This window comes from Balearica regulorum, chromosome 2, assembly GCF_011004875.1.
Source record: "Balearica regulorum gibbericeps isolate bBalReg1 chromosome 2, bBalReg1.pri, whole genome shotgun sequence".
NCBI lineage: Eukaryota > Metazoa > Chordata > Aves > Gruiformes > Gruidae > Balearica > Balearica regulorum.
Window position 1 is genome coordinate 118716791 of NC_046185.1, and position 17597 is coordinate 118734387.

Genomic DNA, 17597 nt, shown 5'->3' on the forward strand with positions numbered 1-17597 from the left:
TCTTGTATACAATAGAGGTATGTGGTTTAATCTTAAAAGTGTTTAAAACAAACAAACAAAACCTACATGGATATTGCAAACAATTTCTATACTGAAGAAAATTGTTGTTTATAGGCTTAAATTTACTAAAAATATCGAGCTGCTATTTCTTGACCCATATTATGTTGATTGTTCGGAATTGCAGGGCTTGCAATTTTTAATCTACTTGAATTGCAGAGTCTATGTGGAATATCTAAGAACAGTATTTACTATGTGTTAGGTACATGGGCAACATGAAGAGGAGCTGGACTAGGGAAGTGGACTTTAGGAGCTGTGTATACACAGACCTGTTGAAAACACAGAGTTAAGTGGTGCAACTGGCAAGGAATTCACTCAGAAACCAAGTTAGTGGGAACCTCTTGCTTTGAGGCTTTTTGTTTTGTTTTGGGATTTTTTTGTTACCTTGGGCAATGTAAGCTGGTGTCCTTCTTAGGACTGCATAGAAATTTCACCTGAAACAACCTGTTACTGGGATGGCCTAGAGCTTTCTTCTTGTGAGGCATTAGGGCTCCTGTGGTCATCTCAGGAAGTGGTGAAATACTCGGTGGACGATGGTGTGGGAGGACGCAGTGCAGATTTGTCTGTTTTTCATTCCCCATGCTTGTGAAGGACATGGCTCTTGCAGTGTTCCTGTCCCGCCTGGGTTCTGGAGCGGCAGCCGCTCGCTCTCCTGGGAATACAATGGTCAGGACAGGGAAGTTTGGAAAGCCAACCTCACCAGGCAGAAGGCCTTCATGTATGAAGCATTACTCATCTTGACTGTATGCGAAGTGGGATGAGCGTCTTTGTGCTGTTTTTTTCTAGCCACACACACTCAGACTTGTCAGGCTGTGAAACCCGCTTCCTTAGCGAGCTCTGCTGTTTATTCTGCTGCCTGCTCTTGTTTATTCTGCTGCGTGTTCTGTGGGAAGGGTCGAGGAAGACTCCCTTCATTTTCTCGTAAGGGAAGTAGGTAATAGTAACTTGGTAACAACAGTGATTCTAGTGCAAATCTTTGTAGGTTTGTGTTGCTGAAGTCCAGCCAGGAAGAGGGAAGGATGACTCAGCGAATACTTGAGAGATTTTCAGGGCTGATGTCTGAGTTAGTCTCCTGCTGTACTCTAGCCAGGCTATGAATTGTGTTTTATAAGGTCAAGCCAGATGGCACTGTGAAAGGAGCACTGGGAAAAGAACTGTTTAATGTAGTAGGAGTGTTTCTATTCTTAAAGGAAACTTTTTCAAGTTGATATGGGCATAAAATTGTATTCCTAAGGAAGGTAGATTCACAGATGCCACCAGTGATGCAAAGAAGGTATTGCATGTAAATGTGATGGAAGAGTATGTACATATAAAAAATATTTTTCACTAAGTATTTTTGGTCTGAATTGAACAATGGTTTATTCTTAAGAATGCTTCTCTGTATTTATCCTTCTTCAGGTATGACCAAAAGGGATAAAAAAGGTCATTAAATCCAGATGACCTTCTGCTGAAAGTCAGGACCTGACAGGAGAAACATGAAATTCTCCAATGAGAGAGGCATCAGGAGAGGCACAGAGTGTGACAAATAGGAGGAGAGAGTGCTGATAAATCCTACAAGTGTGCCAGCGTTTGATGAATACTTTGCTTTCCTCTACTGATCATGAATACACAATGAAATGCTTGGAGGAAGTTGGTCAATATGGCCAGGAATTCAGTTTTCATCCCTTTAAAATTAGATGCACCTGAGAATTAATTCTGTTAAACTATTTTTTTTCCACTTGGTACAACAAGGAGAAAAAAGACAGGATTAAATATGTGACAAAATGTGCTATTCTGAGCTACAAAATGGTGAATAGAGACATACTGATACTGAAATAACATATTAGAGACTTTCAGAACTACACTTTGGCTGCTTAATATGTAGGATAATCCTTAGTAGATGGTAGGGAATAAAAAGCTGTTAGGCTGTGGGGTTTATCAGGTCAAATAAACTACTCACGGTAAGTAGTTATCAATGCTGTTGATTCAGCACAATTCTATAGACTTCTTAATATTTCTGGAAATTGTTTGGAAAGGACATTGAAAGATAAAATTCTACTATAACTAGCTAAAAAAAGAGGCAAGAAACATTGACATATGAGTTATAGAAAGATACCAGACAGGCAATGAGAAATATGCTTCAGGGACATCAAAATGCCATTTATTGAGAGGAAATGAGATAGAGGGGACTGTAGCAAATGTTTATAAAACTATAAACCACTATCACATGTGGGGAAGAAAAAATCAGGGAAGGCATATAAGAAAGGTGGTAGAACTGTGTTGATGTTTAGCTGTGCTGGTGGGATGTTTGATAGGGTAGTACAACCTAAAGTATTACATGTTTGTAATTGTTGTGGTTTAGCCCCAGCTGGTAACTAAGCATGACAGAGCTGCTCGCTCACCCCCCTCCAGGGATAGGGAGGAGAGTGGGAAAAAAGCAGTTTGTGGGTTGTAATAAAGACAGTTTAATAGTATAACAAAGGAAGAGAACAGTAATGATAATAGTAATAACAATAATAGTAATAAAACAATTATATATATAAAACAGGTGATGCACAAATGCAATTGCTCACCACATGCAGAAGGGGAAAAAAACCCAAAACCCCATGCCCAGTCTGTTTCTGAGCAGCTATGCTGCCTCCTGGCTAGCTTCCCCAGTTATATATGGAGCATGACGTCATATGGAATGGAATATCCCTTTGGCCAGTCTGGCTCAGCTGTCCTGGCTGTGCGCTCCCACTTCTTGTGCACCTGGCAGGGCATGGGAAGCTGAAAAGTCCTTTACTAAGTGTAAGCACTACAATTACCTAGCAACAAGTAAAACCATCAGTGTGTTATCAGCATTATTTCATACTAAACCCAAAACACAGCACTGTATCAGCTACTAGAAAGAAAATTAACTCTATCTCAGCCGAAACCAGGCTGGTAATCTAAGGGGAAAGTGTCACAAAATGCTAACGTAAATATTAATCAAAGCTTACTGTTTTGTCACATTGCAGGGCTAAGGCATATGCAGGTGAAATTATAAAGTGGATGAAAACTGTCTGGATGCATAGGCTCCGATAGTAGTGGTCAGTGGTTCAGTATGGATGTAATAGTGAGAAAGGGAGAAAAGTTTTTAGCTTATCATCGCTTGTGGTTGATGTCCAGCATGGAAGCACACCTTTTGGCCCTTTTCAATGGATCAGTTAAACCCAGGATTTAACCAGAAGGTCCTGCACCTGCAGCAGAAGTGCTTGTCCCCAATACTGGTGAAGTATTTCACCTCAGAACACCCCACCTGCTTGCAGAGCAGTCTCTAACTGAGAAAAGAGGGCAGATGAAAAGAAAGAGTGAAGAAAAGTATATTAAACCCCAGATTTATTTTCACATGTTCCATGTGGCAGTATTAGAACAGGAGGGCAAAGGAGTCCATACTTGCAGCACTGCTTCTTGGAAAAGATCATTTCAGCTTTCCTGTGGAGATTTCCAGTGTCCCCAGAGCTCCCCAGAATGCCTGCTCTAAAATTCAAGACCTGCTTCTCCCTTGCTGCTCCACTTGCCTGCAGAAGATTTCAAAGCCTATCAGTTAAATGTGGTGCACATTCTGTGCTCCTGTGATATCCAATATGACAAAAGAAAATGGAGTTAAATATGTCTCTTGACAATTTACAGGTTTACAAAGTGAGAAGGAGGAATTTAAAATAATACCAGTATATTATGTATTTCATTTATCTACATTCTGACATGTCAGTCATTTCCAACTGATGATAGACATTGATTGACAGTGTTTGTGCCAGCAACAGAAAAGGAAACTTCCCTTAAGAGCCTCTAGTGTGGTGTCTATAGCGTAACACAGCACGAATCGTTCATTTTGTGAAACGGCTTCAGCTGAGCAAGAAATTGTTAACAGATTAGGATAGAGCCTGGTATGACAAGCAAGGTACTGGTCTGGGGCAAGTGAACCACAACTTGTCTAGGTGCTGACTGAATCTGTTCTCTCTCTAGCAAGTGCAGTGCCTGATACGCATTTTTTTTAAGAGAAAGCATTGAGTATGCTGGCATCTTACTAGTTCTACTAGCGGTTTAACTGGTTCAACTGTGATTAGCACAAAGCTTCTACAGGTTGGTCTTCACGTCTTTATTTTATGGTATTTAGTAAGATATATGAAGGTATTAGTGTAATTCTTTACCCACTATCAGAAGTGTTTGCAAATGTAAAAAAACCCAAACAAACAAACAAAACAACAACAGTGTTTCCACTGTGCTGGATTTTTTTGTTTTTAGAGATTGTTCTCAGAATCCATGATACTTTTTTATGCAGGTAACTGACTATTTTTTACAGTGCTGCCTCAGGTTGTAGAAGAATAACTATTTTTTAAAGGTAGGGTATACATCTGTCTTTTAGTGTTAATTTATTCAGTTCCAAGGAACATCAGTCAAGGCAGATGGGTTATGTCAGTAGGGTAATACGGAGTTCATTTAGTCTCCACATTGTTGTTGCAAAGGCTTGTTTAAAAACATACCTAAATAGGTTTTTATTCTTGTACCTCACTTAACCTTAACTAAACATAGAAGTAAGTTATCCTAAGCTCCTAAATACTATGCTATCCTATGAGACTTCTGATGGCATTGAGGTTGTATGCCAGTCAGCTCACCTTTTGTATGTCTCCTTCTGTTGCTGTTTCCTGCACAGGGTTCATACCGTTGGTAGCCACGTGGTGCGTGCTGTGGACATAGTGTTCGATCTGAACACGCAGTAGTCTCATTCAGATCTCATCTTAGGCCTTTTGAGTTCAGCAGCGAAAGGGCAAGACAGACAACAATTGTAAAGAATTTAATGGGACAAGATCATCAGAATATATGCAGCACCATCATTTGCTCCTACTTTTGAAGAGAGGGAAATAAAAATTAAAAAGGAAGATTTGATAGGAATATGCACTAATTTTAAAGACATTTAATTTTATAGAAATTAAAAGCTGAAGAGAAAACCCCCTAAAAGGGATACTAGTATGATCTTAGATAAAAGAATACAGCTGCAGTTGGAATAATTGGTCTGCAAAATATTCATCTTCCTGATTTTTGATACACATGACTTACTCATAACTATTTATGAGCCTCTTAGTGCTTGAATGATGAGGTGTCCCATATCCATTCCTCCCCCCCTCACAACACACACACATTTATGGTGCGCTCCCTGCTGTTTAATCCTCCCTAAAAGTCAGCTGCTTGCTGCTGGATCGGTATCTCTCTGCACAGATTAAAGTGATGTGTGTTCCTCGAAGGGTCCCTAACTGCAAGCAGTGTGTTTGCATGTGTACTAGCATGGCTTTTTGACAGCACCAGCAATGTGTAGAATACTAATAGACGTACTAAGTGCTCAATATAGCATGAGGCACAATTGTGACTGTGTTGATAGGAGCCTAGGAAAAAAGCCATCATTTTAAGATAATGAATTAACTTGGCATTTGCTGTAAAGGGAAACAGTACTATCCTGTGCTCTGCTTTTTTAAAGAGAGGCAAGTAGAGTTTCACCGGGGACAATTCAGCAAAGACCCAAGACAAGCAATAGGTGCGGGTGGTGATAGTGTAGCACTGCCTGGGATTAGAGAGTTGTATTAGATGCCCGTCCTGATGGAGAATAAACCGCCTGAGAAGAGGCAGCTAAAAGAAATGAGCACTGAACCTTTAGAGAGTAAATAATGATAGAGGCATATGCCTGCTGGGAGAATTTGGTTCTTACTTTATATAGCAAGGGGGAAAGATATATGATCCTGTCAGCGTATAGCTTCATCACTATTTGCACTGTGCCACAGTTTGGTGCATAGAGGCATGGAAGGGATGAAATGGTGAGCAGGTCTTCTTGGCAGCTTTGGCTAGGTAACTCCTGGGCAATGATTTGAGAGAGGCTGTAAACCTTCAGATGAGTGTTTTCCCTAAATTTAGAAGCATTGCACTAACCTAGTTGGTCCGCTTCTGGGAGGAGGAGACGTTGGGAGAAGGAGAAGTTGGGAGAAGGAGAAGAGGAATCAAGGGCAGAGGTGGGAACCACTTCTAGTAATCGCAATCTGGGACCTTGAACACAAAATTGAGAACACGAATGGGAGAGAAATTTCAGTCAGCCTGTGACTCCTCATTCTGCTAGTAGCCAAGGAGTAAAAGACTGTCAGGTTCTGCAGAGATTAAAGGACTTTTACCCCCACCCCAGCCTCTGGTGCACATCTGGCAGGTCTAAGGAGAGCAGAGATGGGAATACTGTGTACACTTTGGCCTCTGAATAGGAAAAGTCCTTTGTCCTCCAACATTGTGGCTTAGAGGGCATTGGTGAAACTTGTGTTTTCAGCTGAAATCTGTATCCTAAGGAACTCCAATCCCAACAGACCAGGCTTGGACCGACTGTGGGAGTGGAAAAACACGAGGTGCAGTTGGTGGAAATGGCTTCTCTGAAAGGCTGGGAACAGGCACATCAGAACTTGTTCATCTGCTCCCCAGACTATGTAGAAAACCCGATCTCATGCTAAGCAAAATGTCGCAGTAGCTTGTACATGCTAGGTGAGTATGAAGGGTGCCTGGCCAGAAGAGTGTCTGAAGCCATTCTCTCCTGTGGAGGGAAAAAGTGTCTTAAGGCTCTTAATAGTAGTCAAACTAAGATTAAAACCAGTTTTAAAACAAATTGGTGATCTTCATGGACTACTCTAAATCTACTCTTAGAGGTGAGGTAGCGCAAACAAATGCAGAGAAGAGACACAACCAGTTACACAGTGGAGCAGAACACTGCTCCCCTAAAAAAAGCACTTTGCAGTGTATGCTGCCTGCTCACTAGTCTTTGAAGGACAAAAGGCTCCAATTCCAGGTGGATAAAATGTAGCTTATTTTATGAAATAGATGTAATTTGAATTAAGAGAACTGGAAACAGAAGACCTCATCTGGAGTACTGAAGGAGAAAGTTTCTTCCTGTCTTTGATAACTTGTGGTCAAAGCGCTGCTCCTCTGTTCAGCAGGAGGGAGTGATGTGAAGGAAGAGGGACTTTTTTTTTTTTTACTTTTTTTTTTGGTAACTTCTAGGAACATTGTCCCTCCATTTTCCTCTTTTCCTGTGCAGGCAACTAGAATAGATTTAACTGTTACTCTCTCTTGGGAAAGGTAAAAGGTTGTTAAACAGTAGGAAAATTTGTATTTTTCTATCATCCAAGAAAGCAACAGAGCAAATGTTGCTTTCTTGGATGATAGCAACACCAAGCTGGACTTTGCCTTTAAACTGGCAGGTGCCGGTCTGAAATGGAGACCAGTATGAGGCGAGCGTGAGCTGGCTACAGCCTGATAGTTGGAGATATTCCCTCAGAGAAGTGCAGAGAGCTGGGTTTCGGGGAGCCTGGCAGACAGACTTGCTTATACAGACTCTGTCTTGGAGCTTGGTGTGCTGCATTGTAGCTGACTAACACATGTTGCATCCTTTCCAAAGGACTGTCTCTGCTGCTGCCAATGGTAATGGTCCCATTGCTTTCCCATAAATGCCTCTGTGCGAGGCTACTTTTTACGGGGTAATTGGAGAGTCTTCCCAAAACTGGACTTTTGAACAAAACCCGCTGGGCACACACCTCACCTCATCTCCCACCTCCCATGCCAACCACTGGTGATGTACTGCTGCCTGTGGAATACCTAAAGGTTTTCTAAGGCAAGGCTAAAGCAAGGTGTACTGGCTTTGTCAGTGCCTTGGCTGCTTGGTTACGTTTCTGTCTTGCTCTGTGCTCCAGTGAATATTTGTAAATAATAGTAATCTTAACAAAGATGATGAAGGACAATGCCTGAGGAGGCCATTCAACCTGACATCTAAGTTGGTGGTAGTGCGGATGTTAAGTCTCCTTTGAATAGAGCAGAGACTTAAATTAATCTTCCACATCCCAGGCAAATGTTTCAAATGCTGATCTGTTGGAGAAAAAAAAGGCATGGTAGCTCTGCTGCCCAAATCACTGGCTGAAGCAAGCCAACTGTCAGGTTTCTACCAGGAACTGTTCTCCTTGTTATATGGAAACCAGGTAGGTTTTCTTAGCTTTTTTTATTATAATATAGCTGACCACAGCCTTCGGTCCTGCTGTTTTATGAACTCCCTTCCACTGCTGCCCCCAATGGAGAAGCTTGGACTTTGATCATCCTAACCCTATACATATAATAGTGAATTATTTTTTTTTAACCTGTTTCTCAAACACATCATAGGCTTCTTTCCAGCTTTTTTTAAACCTCGCAGTATTACCTTACTATGGAACACTGCCAGCATGTGTATTACTGTTGACTTTGCAGTCTGAGGTTATAGCTCCACCTGCCCCCAGGCCTTGCGTATGTAATCACAGTAATGCCTCTGGGGAGGAAGCATACAGGCCCGTCTAGGATTTGTTTCACTTACTTATTAAAATATAGAATAATTACAGCCTTTGAGCTTTGTGAATATCAAATTGTAGCTCAGAGAAACAACAAACATCCTTATTACACTGCTAGTTAAAAAGAAAAAAGCTAACTTTTTTTATAAAAGAGGGTTTGGGATAAAAAGCAGAAAAGCTTTTCTCAAACCAGGTTGTATTTCTGTATTCAGGAGGTGCTATTATATACAATAACCAATTGTTTTAAAGAAATTTATTAGGGGAGAAGGCATTGTTCAGGCAAACATTGAAGAATTACATTTGAACCTGCCAGCCTGTTTTTGCAGCTGAGACTGTTGCAATCACACAGGGAAAATGCCTCAATTGTGTTGAATCCCACCCAAATAGGTCTGTCTGGAGCACCAACAGAGCATTCGGTATTACAGTCCTGCACCGAATACACCTTATCCTGCTTGCTCATAAATAGGAACTCAGTTAGCTGTATACTGTACAAGTGACTTGAAACAGAATTTTGTGTAGATAAGGTAATCAGATCTGGTGGAGGAAAAAAAAAAAGGTTGAGGGTCATTTACTTTGAATATTAGTTGTAAATATACAGCAGTGGAGAGGACTATATGGTCACTAAATGAAAGAAGCTGTGAAGGTGTTTCATATATACTTAATCTATATATAGAGAGATTGAACAGGTTTGTTATTGCCATTTTGAGTTTGACTGTTACTGCTATTGTACAACAGATAAACCAAAGCATGTGAAAAGCTGGTGACTTTGGACAAATCACTGTGAATTGGTGGCAGTGAAGAGCAAGGAAAACAGTCCTGTAGCTTCAATTTTGCCAAGTTTTGTCCTACATTTACAAGTCTGAAGCAGTGTTATTTGTAGAAACAGAAGGGGCTGCCAATTCATAGAGTCCAAAGATGCCTTACCAGACACGGTACTTCAGAGGGGCTGTTGCGCAGCTGTTGAGGAGCAGTCATGCAATGAGACGTGCTGTGTGTCTGCACAACTCACCACCAGCCGCATTTCAGCAGTGTCCTCCCTTGCAATGTGCTGTGCGGTACCTGCCTTCAGCATAACATGGTACCTAACCTACTGTATCGTCTGTAAACCACTGCACAAACCAGCACAGCAAAATATTGCACTTCTCACAAATTCAGTTAAAATCCTTTAAGACGTAAAGAAATAAACCATGACAATGAAAGGTATTTAAATTTTTTTAAAAAAAAAGGCAACAAAAAATGTGGTGGGTGAAGAGGGGAATATGACTATGCACCCTCAGAATATAATAGCAAATCCTACATCCAAAGCATTATGCTAGGAAGTACTCCTAACCTGACTTTGTGTGGGATTACATGCCAGGACTCTATCACCCAAAACGTTGACTGAAATTAATGATGTATTTATTATGCAAACTGTTGCAGATTAATTAATACAAGCCTCTGGAAAAAATCTAAATATGCATCTGTATTTTTTGGAACTTACAGTTCAATAAAGTGTTCTTAGACAGAATTAGTCTTGGTGACAGACATGTTGGATATCTAGTTGAGTATTCTTTGCTTCTTTTGTATTTATAGGCAATCAAGGAAATGCAGCCACTCGAAAAAGAAAATTAAATCCAATCTCAGATTCATTCAAACAGCAGGAGTTCTCTTCTCCGCAGATCCTTATTACTATGTTACACATAACCATAATAGCAGAGCATCGTCAGTTTTGACTTAAGTGATGTGAATAAATGCTGTCATTTGTGCTTCCCACTCTTCCGTCCTTTCCCCTAAAGGGATTTTTTTTTGTGTGCAGAATCTTTTTTGTTGCTTGTTTTATTTGCATACATATAATATGTATAGTTATAAATACTTCCCCAAGGAGGGAACACCATGTAATGCTGGGGGGGAAGTAAGTGCACGTGAGTGCACACACATTCTCCCTCTTTTCTCTGTCCCATCTTCCTCATCTGTGTTTCGTTGAGGGAAACAGTGTGGCATAGAGAGGAAGGGGGAATGTTTGGGATGGCCGTGTGGTTTGACCTGCCTCTTGGAAATCGTCAGCTCCTGCACAGGTGACTGTCATCCTTTTGGAGGCGAGTTTCACTGTATGACAGACAGGATCAGCGGTGTTGACTGTGCTCCTTTCCATAGACCATTGTTACAGTCGTCTTGTTCCAAGCCGTTCTAACATCCTGAAGATAAAGTCTGAGACTTTCAAACTCGGAATGCCTCCGACTTCAATTTGTACCTCCTGAATTCTGGCGCTACAAACTTTCTCAGTGTATTGAGACTGGAGCTCACATTAACCATCCTGCTTACAGTAATCATCCAGCTGAAGTCAGGTGCAAGTGAGGTTTTCTCAGTATTGCTGGGAGTAAACCAGAGCCTACTTTTCCCTTTGACTATGTCATTTTCCTCAAACTAGGCAGATTCAGTTCCCTACCAGTGTTGTGCAGCACTTCACAGGAAACCCATTTTTTACTTCCAAAGGAAATTGTGTGGAGAGTAGCCTTTTGGCTTCAGCTGACAAGTCCTGTTGCCAATCCCTTTTGCCATTTGACTCCTGATAGAAACTAGAATAGCCTTTGGCAGGTAGTGCATCAGGGCCTTAATTTGTTACAGCCGTCGAGGGATGTGCATTGCTTTCTTTTCTGTTCTGCCTGGTTTCCTGTGGAAATGAGTCTTTCTGTCATGCCCGCTCTCTGCCAGCCTGTACAGCCCTATCCTATTGACTTTTTGAATCTGTTGGCCAATTTTAGTCCTATTTAACAGTGAGGCAGATGCCTTAATGATATTAAGGTTCTACCACTGTAATGAATGTTGGCAGCCAGACAGAGGACAGATGTAATTAATGCCTGTACTGATGAAAAGGCTTCAGTGTGTGCTCTGCTTTCTCTAGGTATCAGGCTTTATTAGCTCTGTTGTGAACTGCCTGGTTTTATATTGTGCAAGCTTTATTGTAGCGCTTTAATAGGTGGCTTTGCTTCTGTGGTTCATCTTGGTATTGTGCATAAGAGCCCTAATGAGGGTTCAAAATGCCATTGAGCATGCCACTGTTGAGTGTGCAGGCTGATACTACCAAATATCAGTGTTACTAATTCTGGGAGATAATAGAGCTGCGTGAGGACAAAAATCTTTTCCTTCGTTGCTCCTGCTGACCTCGACTCCTTGGCTCTTCTCACCTTACAGGGAGGCCAGCATCTGCTGCCTGGGGTCTCTAGCCTGAAGCAAAGATTGCAGCATCTTGGGCTGCTGCCATTTCTTCTCCATGCCAGAAATCTTCCTTGTATCGTATAGCCCTTACTTTCGCCAGCTTCTCTCCTGGGACCTGCCGTTCCCACCTGACCTCCTGTGCAGAAGTGTTGCTCTGTCTTTCTCCATTGCAGTGGTGCAGGGTGTGTGCTGGGGTTGGAGAAGTGGTGTGGGGAACAGCTCACTTCTTGTCCTGTTCCCCTAGAAAGGTTGTCCATGTGGTACCATGGTAGGAGGGAGGAATGGGGCTGAGACAAACTAGTCTAACCAGCCCATTTAATCGGTGGGGTAGTTCTATCTGTTTACACAAGGAAGTCAGTTTGACTTGTATAATTCAGACATTTCCTTTCTGACATGATAATCCTTTACCTTTTTCATCTTTAACATTGTGTAAAAATGTGGAAAAACAAGTGACTATTGCCATCTGGACAAAAATCATAAAGAAAGATTATTTACTTGAAACTCCAAAGAGTATTTACTTGGGTTTGAGCAGCTGGTCTAAGATAGCCAAATCTTTGTACAGGTGACAAAAAGCAGAAACGTACATTGTTTTGAAGTTTTAAATTTAGAAAAGGTGTGTATCTGGAATATGGTTAAATATGATGTATGTGCAAGTTCAAAAATTATATGCTGTAGATCACTGCCTTAATTGCCTTTTAGACTTGAGGTTTAGAATTGACCTGTCAGACTTTCGTAAAATAGGCTGCTTTTGAGTTATGAATCTGAGGCAGAAATGGCAAATGAGATGATGTATAGCCTAGCAATGCAAGTCTTTTTAGCATTCTAGGCTTGGCTCATAACGATGCTTATAGACGATCTCGGTTGAGTTCCTGAATAAGTATGCAATAAGTGTATTCTTTTTTTCCTGTAGCAACATATTTAAGCATTAATTTAAAGTGTAAGTCAGCATGTCATGACTCTGTCTTCCTGCAACTTCGTCTATCTCTTTAAATTTTGTTTAGACTTTTGTGTTAGTCTAGTCTTATATGTGGTTCTTAACAGCAATGGGAAATAATAAGATAGCCATCACTAATACTGAGAAATGGAAAGAATGAATATATGTATGTGCATACTGTTCTGTAAGCTTTTATTTAACATAGTTTTCATGATATTTTTTTTCTCTTAATGTATAGCCTATTTGTACATGCCAGAAATTGTACCATGAGTTTTCAGACTTGTCTAATTACACAACCGTTCCTTCTGGATGTTTTTTATTACTCACATTGTGGAATATATTGCCTAATTTTTAAAATATAGAAATCAATGTAAAATGAGAGATAGCAAATTACTGAATACCACACACACACGATTTATGTTATTTTTTTAATAAATTATCTCTTCTGCTGGAATACAGAAAACTTTAGGGGGTCTGCAAACACTTTCACAAACAGTTGGCTCAGTATTGGTCCTAACTAGTAAAAAACTAGTAAAACACCCAAATCTCTCTGAAATGAAGTATGTGATTAAGCTTCTGTGACAAATTGGACCTGTTAAGAATAATATGGCCTCAGGTGTAAGAACAAAGCAAACTTAACATTTTTGTTTTCAAAACTGTTGATCAGTAGGACTTCTTATTACTGCGCACCAAACCTTTTGACTTTCATAGACTGATTTTTTATTTGTAAAGTGTTCTGAAAGCAGCCCTGAATTCTCAAATAATGCTGTGGCTTTGCACAGCTGGAGTACCTGGAGCCATGGCCTGGCTCTCCTGAGGGTTGTGTCGCTGGAGCTGAGTGAAGGGAGATTGTTTGCCCTGGCTTGTGACTCAGAGAATTTAAATAGATCAGCCACAGGTGACTCCAGGGAATACAGGAATTTTCGCTTCACAATTCTGGACGTAGCATATGCATTTCTGCAATTTATTTCACACCTGCAAAAGTTACTTGAAGAGTGTAAAATGAAGATGTCTAATTTTTGTTCTTTTGCTTTTTATTCCAGTGAAATGAAGCAGAAGTTGGATGAGGAGGGTAACAAGTGCAGCATCCTTTCCAAGCAGCAGAAGTTCAATGAGCACTGCTGTATTCGCTGCTGTTCCCCTTTCACATTTCTCATCAACAGCAAGCGACAGTGCCAAGACTGCAAGTACAACATCTGCAAGAGCTGCAGTTCTTACCAGAAGAAGGAGAAGGCTTGGATTTGCAGCGTCTGCCAGCAAGCAAGGTAAGGGCCTATTGTTCAGCAGACTGTGTAAAGCAGCTGTGGCCTGACCTGAGCTTCTCCCTGTATTTGTCCATAGTTAACACTGGCAGGACAGAACGTGAAGTATCTGTTTTTTGTAGAGGTTAATTTGTTCTGAGAGTGTTTGGTTACCTGTTGCATTTTCCAGGCTTGCTTAGCTGGACTGATGAATCAGTGAGCAGTAATTTGACTTAGCTTGAACAAGGCTGGGATCTTCTGAAATGCCTGGGTTACTAATGGAACCTGAGCACAGATGGTGGGAAGGCAGTTAATCATTTTGCAGCATATCCCACTGATGGGTGGGGAGTGGAAGGAAGAATATTGGTGAATAGATCATCCAGCTGTGACTGTGTTTTGGAGTGTTTTTCTAAATGCCAGTTTATTGGTAGGGATGCTTCGGGCTTACTTTGGCAAATAACCAGAGAAAATAGCAGTGCAACCTGTTATAATTCTTAACATCTGTTAAGAAAATGCTGCCAGGCTTCTGTTTGGAGAGGGTATTAGGGATTTACCATCTCACCCTTTTGAGGCTAACATAGCCAACACATTTAAAGATAGCACCAGAAAAACAAAGCAAATCCAAGCAAACACATAACAGCAGCAAAGGGCCCGTTCCCTGGCAGGTGACTGTGATAGTCCTCCTTGTCTGTATTGTGAGCCAAGTTCCAAAAGCAGCTTTAACCGTGATGGTGTAGCACTCACCAAGGCTTTTTCACTCGGACAAGTAGGGTGAATGAAATGGCCCGATTCTTCATAGTTTAATTTTGAACATTGGTGACTAGAACAGCTGAGCCAATGTGACAAAGATGGTTATTTGTTCTTTGCCTTCCCCTTTAGTGGAGAACACAGGATGAAGACAAGAGCTGAGTCCATTTCCAATGCTGTATGATATTCCTGTGCTGACCAAGGACTCATTGCTCCCACCTGTTTCCCATCAACACCCACTTGAAATTTAAGCTCGCACACAGTATCTGTGAATCAAGTGGTGTGCCCTTTGACACAGGGCCTTAAAATCATAGGGGTCCCAGACAGATGATGCAGTGTTTCCAAATACCAGCCTTTCAACCCAAAGGAGGCTATATTCTCCAGGGCACCTGCTCCTTCTCTGCCTTTTACCTTGGAAAACCTACACACACCCCTTTTCCCCCAGTGAGGAGGTAGGATGACGGCAGGAGTACCTTTTCCAGCACCACAGATTGCTGTGGAGCCAGTACTTGTTTTTACTTTAGTCATTCGACCGTTTCATATTACATCCCTTTCTTCCACTTCTCCTGAGTTCACCCATATGGGCAGCAGAACAGGCAGCCAGGTTTGTGCATGCTGATGAACTGCACTTAAAATAGTTTTTGCTGACTCCACAAAAAAAAGTCTCAGAAGAATTTAATTTCAGAAGAAAAATCTTTAGGTGTAGTATAAAAATGCTATTTTTGACCCTTGAAGTCAGTGTTTTACCCACAATCCTGTGCAGCCCTCAGTCACCCACCTGTAACTCAGTTATAAAAATTTATTTATGAGACCTGAGAAACAGCTTGAGTTATTTTTCAGTGAATAAATTAACTAACACTGCTGCTAATCATTTTATGATATGGTTTATTGATTGGACTGCGAGACTGACAAATCCCTGTAGGGGAAGCATGGGCTGGCATTTCTCAGGGGCTGCTGAGGCGTTCTGGTTTCATGGGGGCTTTTTTTTTTTGTTTTGAGGGGTGGTGTGGGGTTTTTTTAAACTATCAGTCAGTATTTCTTCCAGGGAAAAACACGGGGAAACATCAGTCTGTTGTGAGTTCCTGTTGCTTTCTCAGTGACTTCTCTCTCAGATGGAGCATGGACTGTGATCTCCTGTCGTGTGTCCCCCTTCTTCCCCCCAGCTCCTCTTCTTATGTCCTTCATTTTTTCCTTTAATAAGATAGCACAAGTAGTGGAGGTGGTTCTGCGTTTAGCTGCTGCTTACCTGCACGTCTTACTGCACAATAGATAGTAAGCTAGAAATATCGCAGAAAGGACTGCATTTTCAGCTTGTTCTCCTTTATTTTCCTCCCCCTCTCTATATGTTTTTGCTCAGTTCTACAAGTGTTAATGTAATTCTCTGCTGTGCGGAAAGAGTTTGATTGAACTGGAAAGTTACAAACATATACAGTTAAGACTTCCTATAATGATGTTTGTGGTCTTCAGCTCTGCTCTAGAGCAGTGCTCGAATAATCCAGAGTTTTATTTCTAGTATGTATTTAGAATATGTCAACCAGTTCTCTGATGTCAGAAGCAGTTTCTTGCTGTACAAAAGGCTATAAAGCATTCTCAGCGTAATTTTTTGTAAAGATGGTTCACCTTATATATTAAAGCTTGAGACTCTAATTAGGTGAATTACATGTGAAAATTCTGAAAAGTTCCTGTAGGATGTGGGAATCAGAACCAATGACTTGGGGAAGGTTAGAATTTTTTTCAAAGCAATACGTTGCATAAACATCACTTGGATTCGATGGAGGATTTAAAACCCTTCTGGGAGCTGTACCTTTTTCTTTAGGCGATCTTATTTCTCATTATCTTCCTCCAAAACAGTGGCATCAACTTTTGCAGTTTGTAAATAGTCTCCTGGTAGATTCCGGCACCAAAGTGATCTTGACACTGAAGAAAATCTGTCATGTTGAATGTGTGTCTCAAGACATGATCCTAGCGGAGATACCTATTCTGTGGAAGTTGGTTTTCATCTTCCAAGGCAGGGATCTACATTAACATTTATCAGAGAGCAAATACACAGGTCAGCATTTGAAACATAGAGCACTTGTAGAAAATTGGGCCAAAAAGTTAGTCTCTGCTTCTTCCAAAAGCAGTAACCTCATCAATAAGCCAATGAAAATTTTGGTGCGTGTGCTCCTTTAAACCATGTCTCTTGTTACAATGCGTATTTTTAAAGTTACAAGATTCAGCTCAGTATAGAACCTCCATGCTCAAAGATGTCTTTACAGCAATGTTTGTATGGATCTTGTCAGGAACTGGAGAACCTTTCTTCATTTTCCCAGTTTTCCAGATTTAGCACACATTCTCCTAATGCATTTTCATTTTATTTATCTCTGGATGCTGTTATTAACATTCCAGGGTTTTTTCCTCTCATATATGTATCTTCTTAATTTCTAAGTATGTTATGATAAAATGGTATATTATTAATTTCAAATTTTCAATTTGTGTATAGTCCATTTCTGTTTCTTACAAAGCTTTGTACAACACCTCCTTGTTAGACACCTATAAGAATCTGGGCAGCTTGCTGAGGTCTGTACCTCTTAAGCCCTCTTGACTAAGTAGATCCTAGGCACAGTTTCTTCGCCCTCTGGATTAACACTTTTGGTGTGAGACAGGTGGGTTCTTTGCTCATTTATTAGAAATAGGGCACGCTTTCCATTTGTTTGAGACCACTTTTCTTTTCCAGCCCTCAAGGAACCATATCCCAGAACACCCTGCTAACAATACTCTGTTTTCCATTTTAACACTTCTACTAAAAAAAATAGTGTAAGCTATTAAAATGCATATTTTTGCAAGTTTTCTAAACCAATCACAGTTTACTTCTGGACTGTAGGAGGAGTGTATACAGACCCATCCAAAATAAGGCACACAAACATCTGGCTGTCCACCTCAGCTTTTCATGACTATCATGCGTGAATCCCCCCCACGCTCTTGGTTCCCTTCTTCTGGTCTCACTATCTGCATATCAAAAGATCTCTGTGTCTCGTGGGAGCCTGGACACCTAATCCTTTCATCCATCTGCTGTGTGATTCTCTCGCTTGTTTTAAAAACCCTGGCTCA

General features: G+C 40.9%; 1 protein-coding gene across 5 annotated transcripts in view; it reads left to right on the forward strand.

Moving 5' to 3' along the window:
* Positions 1 to 17597, forward strand: part of MYRIP (myosin VIIA and Rab interacting protein) — a 238508-nt gene that overhangs the window by 100894 nt on the left and 120017 nt on the right. For 4 of the 5 annotated variants that reach the window (XM_075745559.1, XM_075745553.1, XM_075745555.1 and 1 more), the window contains one exon: positions 13563 to 13784. In XM_075745559.1, the coding sequence (XP_075601674.1) occupies positions 13563 to 13784 (222 nt within the window). Of the gene's footprint in view, positions 1 to 7939; positions 8052 to 13562; positions 13785 to 17597 lie in introns of those variants that run through there. The other variant, XM_075745554.1, reaches the window with a different exon arrangement.